Source organism: Moschus berezovskii, chromosome 7 (assembly GCF_049115385.1).
Source record: "Moschus berezovskii isolate FMDL1 chromosome 7, NW_MosBer_1.0, whole genome shotgun sequence".
NCBI lineage: Eukaryota > Metazoa > Chordata > Mammalia > Artiodactyla > Moschidae > Moschus > Moschus berezovskii.
In genome coordinates, this window is record NC_142466.1 from 111,364,569 (window position 1) to 111,381,832 (window position 17,264).

Genomic DNA, 17,264 nt, shown 5'->3' on the forward strand with positions numbered 1-17,264 from the left:
AGAATGATGATCCTGGATTGTTTTGAGAGAGTCAGGGAGAAACAGAGGAATCCCTGAGGATTGAGGCCTGCTGCAGGGCAGTGCTGGACAGATGTGACTTGAGGAATTATGAAAAGGCTACAGGGGGGTCAGAAGGGCCTGGGGGGTAGTAATGGGGTCAGGAGGCTGGGCTTGAACCCCCACTTCAGTCTCTGCCCTGTATTGGGCTTCCATTCCAGCACTGGCTCAGCTGATCTCTCAGTATCTTTCCAGAGATGACACTGACTGACTCCTCTATGCTCTTAACAGCTTTGTCCCCTGGTGCCAGGACAGTCAGCAGTGTTCCAGGGATTCTGGAAGCTTCCCTCATTCGGTGAATCCTGCCCTGTTTCTCGTGCACTCCTTTCTTTAACGCCTGATCTTATCAGCCGCGCCCCCCCCCCCCACCGCCCCCGGGACGTGCAGGGCCCTTCTCCCAGCCAAGAATTGTGTGATGCATGGCTTCTGAGAAGGAATTGGATGAGGAAGTCACAGAGGCATCCATGTGTGATGGAGAAATGGGGTGAGGAAGAAGTCACCAAATGTGGAGAAAGACAGTCCTGTGAATTTTCCCAAGGGCAGAAATACATTTAAACTCACTCGTTCATCAACTTGTCCATCACCGTCCTCTGCAAGTTCTACAAGTATAGTTTGTGTGTGTGTGTGTGTGTATTTGTGTGCTGGGGATGGGAGAGGGCAGAATGAGTGAGCACCAGATGAGTTTTTACCAAAGAGGCATGTGTTTAGGCAGCCTGGACTCCCAGTTTGAAAAATGACTTATTTTACTTGAGTAGATGGTGTCATTTGCTCGCAGCATTTCCAGGGGGTTGGTAACCCTCAGGGGGTGACAGAATTCCATTTTAAACTTTCTAGGCCACCCACTTCCTATGGGTTGCCATTCCCTTCTCTGGGGGTCTTCCCAACCCAAGGATTGAATCCAGGTCTCCTGCATTAAAGGCAGATTCTGTACCATCTGAGCCACCAGGGATTCTGTATTATCCCTACATTGGGTTATTAATGATTATTAATATGATTATTATTCTTTTACAATTGTTTGTCTTGCTACTGGATTACTTTAAATTCTGTGTCTTCAGATGCTGGCTTTCAGTTCAAAAGAGACTGAGATTAGGAACCCCTCAGGAGGTAAATATCAGGTATCTCTGCTTTGGAGTGTTGGTTAAAAATGAAAATGGAAACTTTCTCAAGTTAATATATGAGACAGTAGAAAATTTACTTAGCTTCCACATGCTTAGGTTGCAGATACTTTGTCAAGAATGCATGAGTTGGTTTAAGCAGGATTCTTTTGTCCTACAGAGTTAGGGTGTAAATGCCAGGTGCCCCCTTATTCTGTGGCTTCATGTGCTCAAAACCTATTTTTTTTTTTTTAACCACAGACCACTTGACTTGCTGAATTCAACATCTCTTTCAATGCCCACTCCTCCCAAAGAATCTACTCCAAAAAGTGTTGAAGAGAAATGTAGACTTTGCTGAACATTTCTTAGTGGAGACCAAGGAAGCGGTCAATGTAACACCTGGTCAGCAAATTAATCTTTCCCTTAGCCATTTTTATTCCCCGAAGTCCCTCTCATCCATACCACCACTGCTGTTCTTTTACTTCCCTTCTTTTAAATCATTTCTAGCCCTTCTCTGACACTTTCCTGAGTTCCTACTCCCTTCTCTTCTTTCCTCCTAATTGAGAAAAACGCAAATCTTACTCCCTTCCTTTTCATAGCAGTTAAGGCATTCCTTTTTCCTCTGAAGCATAACTTCATGAGCTTATATTTCAAGTCAGTGGCCCTTTTCTCAGATGAACAAGGTGCTCCCTCACAGACGGACAAATGTAAACGGAGGCTGAAATGTCCTGACCATCCAGATCAGGAGAGGAGGCAGCCGTTTGTCAGAAGTCCTCACCATTTTCAGAGTCGTCATTGTCTGTCAACAACGCAGTGAGGCCTTAAAAACCCTCCACAGAATGGTTTCCTGAGAGCTGTTTGAAGTGGGGAAGGAGTTCATGTGGGAGACAGCAGCCGCTCTTCTCTTACCCAACGGCTGATCACCTTGACGGCTGTGCGCTGAGTGCACGCTGGCTGCACTCACGGCGCTTTTCTGACGGGAAGCAAAAGCTGTCTGTGGTCTTATCGTCAGTCTCAGGTCCAGCAGAGTCAAGCCTGGTGGGTGGTTTTCCGAATACCCACAAGGTATTAGATTCAGGATGGTCAGTTTTGCACACTTTAGATCCTACTGTTCACTCCATTTGTCAAGCAAGGTGCCCTGAACCTTGTCCCCAAATCCCGACTCTGCTGAGGTGACATGACAGCCAGAAGGCTACTAAGTGCAGTCAGTTTTGTGCCAGTGTGGGGGCCTTTCCTTTGGCTGGGGGCTTCGGGAACAGCGCCTGGAATCGTAGTTCTCAGGTCTGGAATGAGAGAGGCTGCTTTTCTGAGACGGAGGAGACTTGGAAAGATTAAAACTCAGTCCCTTGGCTTTTCTGACATGAAATCCAAGTTCCAGGGAAGGGAAAGGACTAGCTCCAGGTCACACAGTGAGTTAGTGATTGGGCTGGGCCTAAACCCATCCCTTCTGGTTCCCATGTGCGGCTCTGTCCGCCATGCCACATTGCGTCCCCTCCTTCTATCTGGAAGATGCTTCACTCGAAAGTCTCTTTTTAACCCTGAGTTGGATCTTTCCAGAGGATGGAAGTGTACTATTTAATTCCCTTTGTGTTTTTCAGTCTTGGCCTAAAGTTTTCTTTTTTTTCCCCAAGTGTCTGGAAGGATAAGTGCTGTGTGGTAGGGAGTTGCTTTCTTCCCAAAGGCCAGGAGGGGTGGTTCAGTCTGAACTACTGTATAAGAAGATGGACAACACGTTCTCAAGGGGAAAGGTGTTTGTATCCACGTACTGGAATTTATCCACCTTGACTGATATGGTGGTGTTGACCTGCAGGTGCTCCAACAAGAACTGGGAGAGGTTCTGGTATATGTGTTTGGTCTGCGCTCCAGACTCACACACTGTCACCAGAGTCTGCTTTTTGACGTCTTTGTTGATGAGGAGCTCCAGCTTCAGGTCGACGGAATGCTCTGGGCATTTCACAAGAAACTGCAGCTGGCAGATGATGAAGTACCAACCTGGGAACTGGATCACCAGGTTCCCATCCTGATATCTGACTCCATGGATGATGCCATCTTTGTTCCAAGACAACTTGGTTTTGTTTATATGCTTTGACACTGGAAGGAGAAAGACAAAAGGACCTCAAAGTCATTAGGCAAGTTTCGGATGCAGATTGGAAAATTTGAAATCTTTGTTCAAGGTTCCCCATTCAAGCCCTGTGTTTTCTGTAATAGTGCCTGCTGGTTCAGCTGTCTGGAATACCTTCCATGTTACTCCTAGGCATTGCTGAGTGTTTAAGGTACAAAACAATCCCTCTGCTTTTTCTCTAAACCATAAAGCTGGAGGGTCAGAAAACACACAGTCCTAGACCTTTACCCCCTATAGTGGTAATTGTTTTCTACTTAATCATTTTATCATTCTGTTAGTATTATTATAAGTTCTACTTTTCCCTTTTCAGACTATAAGTTCCTGGACTGTATTCCTTATAAGTTTTGGGCTATCATGGACATATATTCAATCAATCAATGAACATTTGATCAACAGGGGACTGCTATTGGGTAAGCATTGCACAAAGTATCAGAGAAAAAGCATTCAGTTTGGTTCACTTAGTAATCAATTCAGGCATCAAGAAGTTGAGGAGAATCTCAGTCTATTCTTTCACATTCAGATGTGTCCCTTAACTATTCATTTTCTGAAGTTTTAAAGGTCTTCCTCTCTTTAAAAGGGCAGCCAGACATCATTTTGTAGACCTCTTAAGTTCACAATAAGGGATTCCTCCCAGCTGGGATTTACAGAGGAGCAGAGAATTAGCAGGCTCTCTAAGCAGACATGTTGGTGTCAGAAGCCAAGTCTCTGAGTCTTTTCACTGACAAGTTAAAATCAGCCCTGATGGGTCCAGGTGTCTTTCAGAATTGGGAAGCTGGCATGTTCATTTTAATTGCTTCCCTTTAAACCTCGTTGCAATTCAACTGAAGAATGAGAACTAATCTAACTGCAAAATTGAATTTTGAAAATGAGCAGGATGGCTATTGCAGAGAATCTTGGCCATCTCCTCTGTACCTCATCTATCCTAACATAAATGCCTCTTATTATTTCGTCTCTAAGAGACCTCTTACCTGAAGCATGCTGCAATATGCAAGTGGGGCCTGTGCCAACATGGTCATTAAGCTATTGATCTGGACACCAGGAAGTTTTGTGACTATCTTGTGAATGACTTGATAGAGGCAGAGATTAAGAGCCTGCTTCCCACGTATGAGGGAAAGGACAGTACCCTTGGCCTGCAGCCCGTAGATGAATGAAGAGGTGTGGGGGTGGAGCACCAATTCCCTCACAGGCCAGGAGGCAAACTTAAAGGAGTGGATGAGGTTCAGGAAGCAGGAATCTTGCAGCTTTTCAGAGTAATGCTCTCCCCTTTCCCCCTAAGCCATTTAAATTCAAATTATAAAAAATATCACACAGGTTAAACAAAATACACATGCAGGTCACATTTGGCCGTGAGCCTCTACTTGTGACCTCTGGCTTAGAAATCTGAGAAAGGCCACAGGAAGTGACGCTCATATGGTTGGGGTTCCTGGTTTTGGTTACTGACCTTGGAGGTAGGCCCATGATTTCTTGAATGGAGCCCTTTCCAGGATACATGAGATGTCCTCTGAGCAATTCCCTAAAAATAAGACCACATGTTAAATGCCTCTCTCTGCTCTGGGAACTGGAGACACCAGATCTTTTCCCATGACCCTTTGATGGAGACAATTACTCTTCTGTTTCCATCTGGGGGATAAAAGGAAAACCTGTTTATTTCTCATTTTGCCATCAAGTACCTTAGGAGTTTTTTTTTCTTTAAACTTGATTGCTTCCACATGGACTTTTACAGAAGATTGTGGAAGTTGGAGGAAGGAAACAAACAGGGCCTGAGTTCCTGTATGTACCTGGTGCCATTCTTGTCTCTTCACATACTCTACCTCACTGGATCTTTGCAACAGCTCTGTGGGGGAGGGTTGATTAAGTCCCTTTGAAAGACGGAGAAAAGCGTGGGCACTAGACAAATTCAGCGCATTGTCCTGTGTCACTCAGTCAGGCAGTGGTGGTTAGAACACGAAGGCTGGTAGTAAGTATTGCCATCCTTCCTTTAAGAGTGTACTTCTGTGTATTCCAGCTGATTGAATTCTCAGAATAGCTCTGCACGGCTAACCCTGGTGTCCAGAAATGGTCAGCAATACAAGGTCATTGCAAGTTGGAGGAAACCCTGATATCCACTCCCATGTCTATCTGATTTCAGAGACCAGGCGCCCTCCTCAAGGCCATTTTGCCAGACAGAGGAGGTAAATACATCCTAGTGTTCAATTTTAAAAGGATATAAGATCATAGAGACCTAAGCAGGGAGCCTGCTATATGGAGCTTCCTTGGCAGGGAGAATAGACAATGTTTATGTCATTGTAGAATTTAAGAAATCAGAATATTTTAAATGTATTCACTGGTGACGGCAGCTTCATTTCTTAGTACAGCAACTATTTTGTATGCACAGAATCAAACTATACATTTCCTGCAACGACTCATGAATTCAACTTATTCTGAGCATTTTTTTCTTCTCGTTGGGTCTTGGTTTCCCTAATCTATAGAACTGGCAGATCTAGGATCTGACATTGACATCTTTTTGACGGTGTCACCAGAGATGACAGAGACGACCGATGATTCCATCTGTCAGAGACTAGGCAGCCATTCAGTCGAGGTGACCACATCCTAGCAGGCTTGCTCACGGGGATTTTAGAGTAGCATCTGTTGGACTTACAGTCTTCCCCATTGCCCTCTGTCCTGGCCTGGGAAAAATCCCTCCTGGCCTTCCTCACAGTGGGGCTTGCAGTGGTAGAAAGTTAAGTGAAGAGTTCCCCCTGCTGTCGGAACAAGCTCACTGCTAGAGGCACCCCCAGCAGAAGCAGGGGTCTGTCTTCATTCTTATCTCCCCGGAGGCGTGAAGAGGCTCTGGTCCACAGGTCTCTTGAGTGAGGAGGGCTGGAGGGCCAGCTGCCCTGTTCTTTCGTTCTTTTGATTTCATCTCTCACTCCTCCTCCAGCTTGAGAATCTTGTCCTGCCTGTAACCCACACTCTGGGTCACAGTACTCTGGTGTACAGTCATAGCAAGGAGGCAACAGGGACTGCTCATTCTTTTTTTTTTTTGAGCCATGCCCCACAGGACTTGTGGAATCTCGGTTTCTTGACCAGGGATTGAACCTGGGCCAAGGCAGTGAGAGCCCGAATTCTAACCAGTAGGCCACCAGGGAACACTGAGGGCTGTTCATTCTTAAATGTGCTGTGGCTGTGAGTAGAAGGCCCAGCCTTCTCTTTTTGTGGGTGTGGAACATCAGGTCAAAAGGAGCCGCAGAGAGGCACGTCTGCCTGTGTCTCTTTGCTCGGAACCCCTTTCTGACCCCGCTGTGACTGCAGGATCGGGGCAGCTCCTCCCCATGGCGTCTGTGTCCCGCTGTGTTCCAGTCCCTGATGAGCGCTGCAGTCTCCGCCTCAGCGTCCCTCTTCCCCCGCTGCCTCTTGTCCCAGTGCAAGTAGCAGTGGTGCTGGGAATAATAATAATACCAGCTAATACGTAGTGACTGGTGGCTATTTTCTTTTTACTCGGCTAAGCCTGTTACATGCATTATTTTATTTCATTCTCACCATCACCCCACAAGAAAAACTGAGTCTTAAAAAGTTATGTGGCTTGTCACATTTTCACAGCTAGTGAAAGGGGCAATTCAAGCTGAGGCTGTCTGACTCTAATGCCCGAGTGGATTTTTGACCATTCTACTGGAGGTTGGGCCCTTGGGATGCCCCCAGCTACACCATGCTGGTTTTCCATTTCATCTGTAATCCCCCTCTTCACTGGCAAGTTGTGCCTTGTTTAAAGCACTGCCCGGCAGCCACCCCCTCTGGGAACCCTTCTCTGACCTCTCCTTCCATTTATTTGCCTGCTTCATTGAACCATGAATCCTCAGGGCAGAGACTACTGTTTCCATATCCTCACTGCCAGCCCAGAAGATACTCTGTAAATGTTTGTCAAGCTGAATCATGTAGTCTGTCTCTGCTCCTTCCCTCTGTGGATGTCAGCTCAGCTCTCAGGACTTGAGGAAGGGAATGCGGATGCTTGGCCTGACCTCCCCTTCCAGGCTGGACGACACCTGGCCTCATTCTCTCCTTGGTTCTGCAGGTCAGGTTAGATTACATGGGAGGTTAAGATTCAAGCCCTTGGCTCAGGCCAGCACATCACACCGTGAACAGCTCTACTTCTCGGCCAAGGACCCCCTCACACCTTGTCACTTGTGGCATCTGTCAGGTGAGCCTCTCTTAACAGTTGGATGTGGAAGTACAAGCCTGGACTCGCCTCTCACACATTCAGGTGCTTTTTTTTTCTTTCCCCTTTGGTCTTTGCATGTTTGTTGGGTTGACCTCAGCTGTAATTCTGAGAAACCCAAGGATGGAAAAAAAAACTTATTTTGAAGCTTTTGCATTTCCTGAAGTCAAATGCCACAGTGTATCTTAGTTTTTCTTAAAGAATCTGTTAGATATTTCAAAAAGAAGGGAAAACAGAGGTAACTCTCTTGAAGAATGATATCACTGAATTGGCTAAGGGAAGGGACTGGGGAAGCAGGGCTCCGGAGGAGCTCTCGGTGGAGAGGAGCCTGGAGAAGGCACACTGCTGGTGCTAAGCGTCTTTCAAGGCTGTTAGGAGGGCCAGAGCTGATGGGGGCTGGCTCTGTGGGCCCAAACAGCATGGCTCTTGGAAGTGTAAGGAGACGATGCACTCAGTTAATGGTGAATGCCACTGTTGTCCCCGTTTCCCGGATGAGTCAGTGGGAAGACTTTCATTAAGGACGTGCAACACACACTGTAAGTCACAGTGCCGGCAACTCAAATATTGGACCAGTTAGTGCTGTTCAGAGATGTGTTGGGCTGGTGTGAGAGTCACGTGGCTCTTGTCAAGACCCGGATGAATATTCCATGGGTCATTAGCCACGTGGCTTTGAGTGTCTTTATCACCCTGGGAGCCCATGAGGTAATCTTTTTTGGTTATGAGACAGGACTCCTATAGCATTCCTGGAAGTTTGAATTTGGGGAGCACTGGGAGCAAAACACACCTCTGTTTCATTTATTTCCCAACCAAATTCGCTGCACAGAGGGGTTTAATTTGAAGAGCTAAACACTAGGGAGGAGAAGTGAGACTAGTCCGCACATCAAGGCAAGTAGATGGCCCGGGAGTTAGAATCTAGTACTTTTCCCTGTCTGGGCTACTGTGTCTCAAGCTATATGAAGAGCGGGGTGGATCAGATGATCCAGAAGGGCCCTTCTAGCTGATTCTAGCCGGCTGTGTAGACTCAAGTGTACACTGTCAGGCCTGCTGCAGGGACACGAAGTCAGTCCCAGCTCCAACTGTCTGTCTTTTGAGCATGTTGCTGTACCCCAGCTAGGCGTCTGTCTGTGCGCATTAAGGTTTCCAGACACCTGCAACAGTAGAACAGGGTGTTTTAGGTCTGGGAATAACCTGAGTTACGAACAACCTGGTTCTGTCAGGGTTTTCATGGACTGGAAGTTCCCTGAGAAATCATCTGGCCCAGCCTTGCTAACTACATAACATACATGCTCCCCAATGTAACCCCCACAGCAGACTTGTCCGAGGTCACCCTCTGAGTCAGTATTGGGGCCGGGCCACAGTCTGGGACCCCTTGCTTCTGTCGGGCATTCCATCTTTCAGACAACTCAGGTTCTCTGTGAGTACTCCTGAGAACCAAGGCCTTTGGGTGGTCAAGATTTGTAAGCCATCCTCTCAAGCTCTGGTCTCCTCTAGAGGGATAATGAAATTTTCTTGGGTTTTGTTAGGAAGCCTGGAGAGAAATATTTGCTAACAAAACCCTCCTGGTCAGGTCCATAGAAGTCAGAGATAGGGAGAGAGATGTTGCTTTAGGTGGTTGGAAGGGTCGTGTTCTAGACAGAAGTCAGAACTACGCAGCATGAAGATGGGAGCCCTGCTTGGGATCTCGAAGTATTAGACCCAAAAGGACCATTGGATGCCAAGTTAACTGTGACGCTAGATTTATGAGTGGAGAGGCTGAACCCAGAGAGACTAAGGGTCTGGCTCAAGACCCCACAGTAGGTTAAGTGGCAGAGCTGGGTTCAGAGCACAGAGTTCCTGACTCCTAGTCCTGGGCTCTGCCCTGGTTTTCAGTCTTCCCATGCAGCAGAGAGGCTTAAATGTAGGAATACGTGGGTTTGCAGCCACCATACACTCTGGCCTGAAAACTGCCTAGACAGCTATGGGTGCCTGGAAAACAAGCACTAATGAGCCATCTGACTTCCTCTTCCCTGGGGAATGCCAGCAGGTGACTTCAGGTTCATGGGCTGAACCCTGCCAAGTAATAATAAATCAGGGGCTATCAGGCTTCCATTAAGATGCAACAATGCCCAAAGGCAAAACAAGCCACACCTACCATTTCAGCCAGAAAGTATGTGGTCTGAGTGCCAAGTACCTTCCAGGTTAATATCGGAGCAAAACAGACACAGTTCATCTCAAAGAAAGCACCTGGGTTCTGGTCAAGGCTTCTGACGTCAGACCTGTCATTTCCCGTTGCTGCTGCTGCTGCTAAGTCGCGTCAGTCGTGTCCGACTCTGTGCGACCCCATAGACGGCAGCCCACCAGGCTCCCCCGTCCCTGGGTCTCCAGGCAAGAACACTGGAGTGGGTTGCCATTTCGTTACTGACCCTCGATTACTGCATCTGTTAAGCGGGGATAGTAACAGTCAACCCAAGCATGTGCATGTTGCGAAGATGCAATGGGGTTATGGACATCAAATGGCCTGCACAGCACACGGCTTGGAGGAGATACCCGGCACGCGGTATTCCCTCTTCCCCCACTCCTCTTTCCTTGGTTCTTAAGTAGCACAGCTTAGCAGCATGCTTAGCAGACTCGTCTGGCCAATGAGACGCTCATTAAACCAGAGCCCATGGCATTATCTGGTGGACTGAAGTTTCTTAATTATGTACCTAAGTGTTTGAGGCCATTGGATGCTCTCAGGAAAGTGTGAATAGGCCTTCATCCATCTATTGAAATATTTTAATCCTTACAAGAAGGAGAGGAATTATCCTTATGACTCTGCATCTACCATGTCCTGGCTTCTGAGTTCCACCCTTTTGGCGCGATATCCAGGAGAGTCCCAAAAGCGACATCTAGGGGAGAGCCTCGCCATTATCAGTGGAATTCGGAATCAAAGTGAATCCTTAACCTAAGGGTCATTTCAGCTAACTTTGACGTGAAGGTTTCCTTGGCTAACTAGCCATGGAGAAACTCCAGAATAGGCCATTTGTTAAACAAAGGACTAGGTAGCCTTGGGGTCACAGACGGCATTTGAGGAATAGCTATTCTGGCATGCTCAGTGTTAAACACATAGAAAGTCACCAGTAAATACAAGTTGAGATCAAGTGAAAATTCATCTGAATCCCTTGAAGGTTCCTTGGGATTTTGAGGGTTCTTTTTTTGGCCACATGGCACAGCTTGTGGGATCTTAGTTCCTGACCAGGTATGGAACGGGGCCCACAGCAGTAACGGCAGAGTCCTATCCACTGGACCGCCAGGGAATTCCCTTGGGGTCTCTTCAATCCTGACCTGTTGTAGTATGTAAGATAGAGCTATCTGACTTGATGTGTAATTCATTGAAATTCACTTATGCTAAGTGCAGATTGGATTGATATTATTGGAGGGTACTTAAGAAGCACCTTTAAAGTCTAATTGAAAGGCAAAGAGAGATCTGCTCATGTCTAGCTCCCATTTCCTGGCCCAGGGCTTGCACAGCGGGGCTTGTAGAAATTGAAGACAACACGTGTGGTGTCCAGAGAGCATGGACGAAGCCGGTTTGAGAAACAAGCCTGCTTTCCTTCCCTCTTTCCCTTGTTCCTTCTGTCCTTCCCTCCTTCCCCCACCTCGGTTTCTTTTTTTCTGCTCTTCCCCAAAGTGAAAGATGGGGCTTTTCCCCCTAGATTTAGAGACTTGTGACATGTGTATGTGCAAAATCCAAGTATAAATGTTAGTATGCGCCTCAACGATCCGAATTCTTTTCCTTTTTCTTCCCCTCCTCCTGTCTCTCCCACCGCATGTCCCCCTCCATCTCCTCTCCTCTGGGTGACAAGGGGCAGGGATTAGACACAGATGGCTTTAGCACTCTGATGGCCTCTCCAGGGCTCTGTCCCCCCTTATTCTGTGTGGCCCATTTTCTAGTTTATTTCTGTTAGAGAGATTCCTGATCCTGGTTAGCTCTGCCTTAAGAAAAAGACAGTTTCAGAGTGAGCTTTGAGTGAATAGGTTTAAAGTAAACATAGAGGCAAATAAGTTCTTTGAGGCCTGTGACTATGTGAAAAGCAGTGACTGCTAAGCAGTTGTATCCGCACTTAGTGTGGGGGAAAAAAAAACCTAAACTACAACAGCCAGCGGACTGGGCAGTTAGATCCAGCTCTGTCCATCTGACAGATGTGAGGCCTCTGCTGTTTCTAGAGGAGGATGCTGCTGCATCTATACCTGCCTCCTGTGCAGCCTGCATCCAGATCCCAGCTACATGACACCAGGTACAGCGGGTGATTGGTGAGCAACCAGCTCCTTGGTTTAGTTTCACTGCCTTCCGTGGGCAGCTTGTATTGTTTCTTTGGGGGTGGGTTCACTCGCTGCAATTAGCCAACCTTATTTGATCTCTTTTCAATGCCCACTTTTTAGCAGAGGGAGTAGGGGAGGAGGGTAGCTTGCAAGCCAGGCAAACATGGGACGTTGCTGGAATGGTATTAATAAAGTGGTGAGAGAATCCTAAGATATTTGTTTGCTTCCTGGAATGTCATATTCAGAGCAAAATCCACACCAGATCAGGTCAGCTGGTTTGCCCCCCTCACGCCTGATGTTTTCAAAAACAAGAAACACCAGTCCCTGGGAGTTCAAGTGCCAGGACTGGAATGTAGGTCCTGCAAAGTTCAACCCAGTTCTCAGCCTTTTGCACCTCTTGCTGGGGATTGAATTCAGGTGGGAGATGGGGAACACACAAGAGGGGTTCGGGACTCCTCCAGGTGGTCTGTCCACTATTCCCACCTCCTCAGGGCCCCCGGGAACCTCTGGATATGAGGGGCCACGTGACACTCACAGGAAAGGCAGACTCTCTTAACTGGCCGGCAGTGGGGGTGCGGAGAGGACCCTCCCAGGTCTCAGGATCCTCCGCAGTGAAGCTGAGGCCTGAATTTGGCCTCCAGATGCCCTGCTGCAGGCTGTTCACGCTCCCCACAGCCCCACCCCTCATGCAAAGCCACGTGTGGAGGTGCCCACGTGGCCTTCTCTGGCCTGGAGCTCAATAGCAGAGAGCAGGCTTCAGTGGCTGTAAGACAAACAGCCACAGGAGCAGCTGTGGAGGAAGAGCCCTGGGCGGATTCCTGGCCTTGGAGCCCTGGTGGGGACACTGAGGAAGCACATTCATGTTGCACTCAACAACGTGACCGTGACCTCCTGGATAAGCCAAAGGGCTCCCAGGCACGTCAGCCTGGATTTTGAGGTCAGGCCCCACTCCTTGCTAGCTGTGCAATCTTAGGCAAGTCGGTAAATCTGTCTCCCTACTTAAAATTACCAAGGGGCTAATAATTATCCTGGGGTTTGTTGTGAGACCGCACAAGTGAATCAAGAAGCCCTCGGCCCAGTGCTTGGCCCGAAACAAACGCCCCATTGGAGTTTATCATCTTCATCCCATCACATCCTCACACCTGCCCAGCTGGGGAATAAAAGAAAAACTGATTTACAAGTCATTTATGGAATTCCTCCAGTGCAAGTAAGAACCGACATTTGGTTGTTGGGATGTTGGAAACGCCTGGGTCTGAGACCAAGGTGACCAAAATTATTTTACAATGAAGTCAGGAGCTTGAATTTCTGCCGAGTTTGTGAGGGGAAGTGATGGGTAGTGAAATTGGGAAGAAGGGCATGGAAGCAGGTGTGGTGGGTCCGTATGCGTGCTAGCGGGCTGAACCCAAGGGGAGAGCACTGTCTCCTGAGACTGTTCCACCTGGTGGGTGGCGCAGAGGCCTCGCGGTCGTGTAGGATCTGAGACTCCGTTCTGCCTCATCGTCCGTGTTGGAAGGCACCGCCCCACCAGCCTTTCCACATTCCCTAAACCCTGCTGTCAGCTTTGCTGCACACAAACGTGGGTGCTTCTGGAACTCTGGGGCGATCAGGCATGGGAGCTTGCTCTGGGGTTGGGGCCAATATGGCACATACACGAGAACGTGTGGGATTCAGCATGTAGGGGAGGCAGGAGACAGGAACGAGGATGACGAGAAGCAGCACAGCCCCCTTCTCCGGTCCCTCCCGGAACCCGTGCCCAGCCGTGTGGCGGACAAGGGTCGTATCTATGGTCCCGTCCTGCCCTCGGAGCAGCTTTGTGAGGGAGCCCTTAGTGACTCTGTTTGCTAGAGGAAAGGCCCTGCCCTGCCTGGCTGCCCACAGCCCCAGTTGAGCCTCCGCCCAGGCCACTGAGTCCTAAGCAAGGGAGAGTGGGGGTGAGGTGACGAGTCTCCTGGCCGGGAGTGGGGGGTGAGTGCTGGGACTCGGACGTCTGCTCCTTACAGAAAAGGCTTGGCGTTCTGTGGTTCCCCTGCAGCTGTTGTTCTGTGTTAACGTTACTTTGGTGTGTGTGCCTGGTCCTGTTTGCCAGTCTCTGGGCTGCTCCTGGCTTCCTGGTGGGCAGTTTCCACCAGCCGGTGGCACAGGGCTCCTGGTAAGAGTCCAGCTTCTGCTTTCATCCACCCCAGTGGCAAACCACACGCTGCCCCCTGGAGCCTCCTCCCTGGAGCCACTGGGTGACAGCACCCCTCTGCCCGGAATGTCTTGCCATGGCTTTTCCAAAGGGAGTTCCCTGCCTCTGCCTGTTCACAGGGGGTTTGTTGGGGAGGAGGCTGTGCCTCCTGCAGGAAGCCTGCAGACTTCCTCAAGATTATTAGAAATCATCTTTTGTACTTTCTTTTTTCTGTATTTACATATTGAAGGAGAGGTTAGAACAACATAAAGCATCACAGCTGGAAGGACCCTTCCAGTTCATTCGGTGCACCGTCTTTTTATGTTTCAGACTTGCCCTGAGAGACGCAGCCTGCTAGTGTGGAGGTCAACTGTGGAGCCCAGGTCTTGCTCCAAGGTGGTATTCTTTCCACCTCATCTGACCACCGTGTCTGTAGGTGGCCAAGTTAAGACAGGTGGAGACTTTCATGAAAAAGCAAGAGAAAGTCAAGGACCACACGCAGTAGGTTACTGACATTTATAGCCGAAGCACATCATGAAACTGTGTACAAGCCCCTGTGTCCTTGTCTTAAAATGCCGACTCAAGAGTCAGTGTTTGGGAAATGTGAAGATGTAGAAGCAAGGAATAGCTGTTGGGCTAAGAAACTGGTAACAATCTATAGACTATAATTCAGCCACATAACAGAATCACTAAACTCCAATTTCCTGAAAGATACAGATAAAAGCCTGACACACATTCCTAAGTTGTTCTTACAGGAAGCAGACCCCTTTCCAGATGAAAACTGCTGACCACAAGAACATAGACCCTAGACTGCTTGAAACCAGAAGGTTGACCCAGAAGGCTGACGATGCTTGAAATTTCACCTTGTTGTCAACCAATCCAAAAACAAGCTGACCACACCCTGCTCCTTGAACACAACTCACTGTCTCCTCCAGGGTGGGTCACATAGTCTTCAGGGCATGAACCGACTGTAGCCCACTTTGCCTGGCAAACCAATAAAAGCTTTTCTCTTTCCTACTCCACCCAAAACTCTGTTCGCATGTTTCTATTCAGCACCAGTGAACAGAGGCTGAGTTTCGGCAACAATCATGTGGGGCTAGAGAGGAGCCCTGGATTCTGACTCCTGCTTTGCCATCAGTTCCCTAGACGACCTTCCACAAATCACCTTGATTCCCTGGGCCTCAGCTTACCGCCTGGCAAACAGAACTATTAATCCCCAAGTTGTTTGCTTATAGGACGGAGGCCAAGTAAATCCAGGGTAAGTGTGGGAAGGGCTTTAACAGGAGTTTCATGGCCCTAGGGAGAATTATTAGCACTTTTTAATCTGGTTGCAAAGACATTGAATTGTGAACTGTGTTTGGTTTTGAATTAGTTTGTGTTCTGATATCCACAGTGATGGCCCATATAAGAAGCGATCTGACAAGTGTTCTAGTCCATGGCTGCCAAAATTTTGAATTTCTGTGGACCAAAATAATTACTTCAAAACCAAAATTAATGACTCCAAAATTTAAATTCAGTGACCAGTATATAATGGGCAACTTCTTATTTTGCCTGTTGTTGTTCAAACAAACAGACAAAATAACTCTGAGTAAAAAGCAAACCAACCTGATTCCCATCTGTATCAACCTTGTGTTGTCAGAGAAGGGACATTTTCACACCAAAACAACATAGAAAAGGACATGCTCTCAGAGGAAAGTATAGTTGACTGCAGGAAAAGGGGATCACTTGTGAGACCCCCTGTAATTGACAACCTACAATGATGGAAGTGCAGAAGCCAAGTCCCAGAATGACTGAGGTCACGTTGCCTGGTCAAAACTGTCCTTGTCACTAAGGTCATGCTTTCCTTAAAGAGCCACCTCACCTCTTGAAAAGTGAAGCTCTTGCCAAAGCTTGGAGAATCTGGATGGATGTGGAACAATGGGGCAGCGGAAGGGAAAATGACATGTACTCAGCGTGTTTGGTTTTTTGCAAGGCTCCGTATCCTGGTTCCAGAGCCGGCACTGTTTCCGTGAAGGTGGGCAGCAAACCTTGGCCTGTGGGTGAGATCCTGGCCACCACCTCACTTGTGAATGAAGTTTGGTAGGACCGCAAATGTGCCCACTCATTTGCACAGCCTGTGGCCACTTCTGCTCTGCAACAGTGGACTTGTTGCAACAGGGACCTCGTGGCCTGCAAAGCCTAAAATGTTTGCTGTCTAGCTGTTTGCAGAAGAAGTTGCTAGCTTCTGCATTATGCCATGCTCCCTTCACCTTGGTGTGATGGTCTGCAGAGGCTTAGTGGGAATCGAGGTCACACGCTGAGTAATTCCAGCCAAAGTTCAGCTACTGTTGACAAAGCTGTGATTATCAGTCTGCCTTGAAATACCCAGAGTGCTGCCCATTTAGGGGATTCTGCCCTTGCTTTCCAAGTCTCTGGGTGACAAACAGAAGGATAAGCAGGCTCAGGGTGTCCTGAAGGAGCCCGAGGTGTGACTGTTCTTGGTGTGGGGACTGTATGCACACACGTGTGTCCTCTGGTCCCAAGCGTGCCCTGGTGTGTCTGTCCAGGCGCCTATGACAACCCACTCTTTCTCTCTTAGTTTTTTCTTCTGAGCTGTCTGGTTACCCAACTGTGCTTGCTATCTAGGTTCTAAAGGTGACAGGACTGAGATGGGGTTAGTGTTCTGAGATGAGGACATTTGGATTCTAAGTTTGACTCCATAATACCCTGAACAAGACCCTTCACTTGGCCTTACTTTTCATTTTCTGTGAAATGAAAACATTTATCAGATGGTCTCAAAGTTTTTCACTTTTCCATGTTAACCTAACTCTGCATCTCACCAATCTGGGGCTAGTACAGACAACCCATTGATTAGTGACTTTAGTGATAGAAAAATATGGGGCGTGGGAAGGTCTGTTTGACAAACGCTCAACTTCATTATGCATTTGGGCTGTAACTAGTAATTTAGTAATTACTCTGTGTTGGTCACCATGCAAAGCAGTTTCCAGAAAAGATCTAATAGTTTCTCCAATACTTTCGTGAGGTTGTTATTATTACTCTCACTTCATAGATAAGGAACTGAGTTTCTCAGGTGGGATGTAGAGCCAAGAGTCGTATCCATATCACCTGACTCTAGATTTTAAGCTCTGAACACAATACCGCTTTGTGTTCCTCTCTGTGTCCATGGGCCAGCCTGTACCAGAGCCAGAATTTTCACTAGTGGGAGAGTTGAGAGCTGGTGGGCGAACTTGGGGATGTGAGTACAGCTCAGAAGCTGCTCAGATGAGTGGAGATGCATTGGCTTGGCCCTGACAGCCCTCTTCCACCCCTGCCCACTCTGTTGGACACTCATGATGTTCCTGGTGGTTAATC

General features: G+C 48.0%; 1 protein-coding gene across 1 annotated transcript in view; it reads right to left on the bottom strand.

Annotated features, from left to right (window-relative positions):
- Nucleotides 1–691: 691 nt before the first annotated feature.
- TNFSF8 (TNF superfamily member 8) overlaps nucleotides 692–17,264 on the bottom strand; it is a 28,109-nt gene continuing 11,536 nt past the window's right edge. Inside the window, exons 3-4 of the mRNA XM_055427747.2 lie at nucleotides 4,715–4,786; nucleotides 692–3,242 (exon numbers count right to left, since the gene is read on the bottom strand). Of these exons, the coding sequence (XP_055283722.1) occupies nucleotides 2,848–3,242; nucleotides 4,715–4,786 (467 nt within the window). The 3' untranslated portion in view covers nucleotides 692–2,847. The remainder of the gene's footprint in view (nucleotides 3,243–4,714; nucleotides 4,787–17,264) is intronic.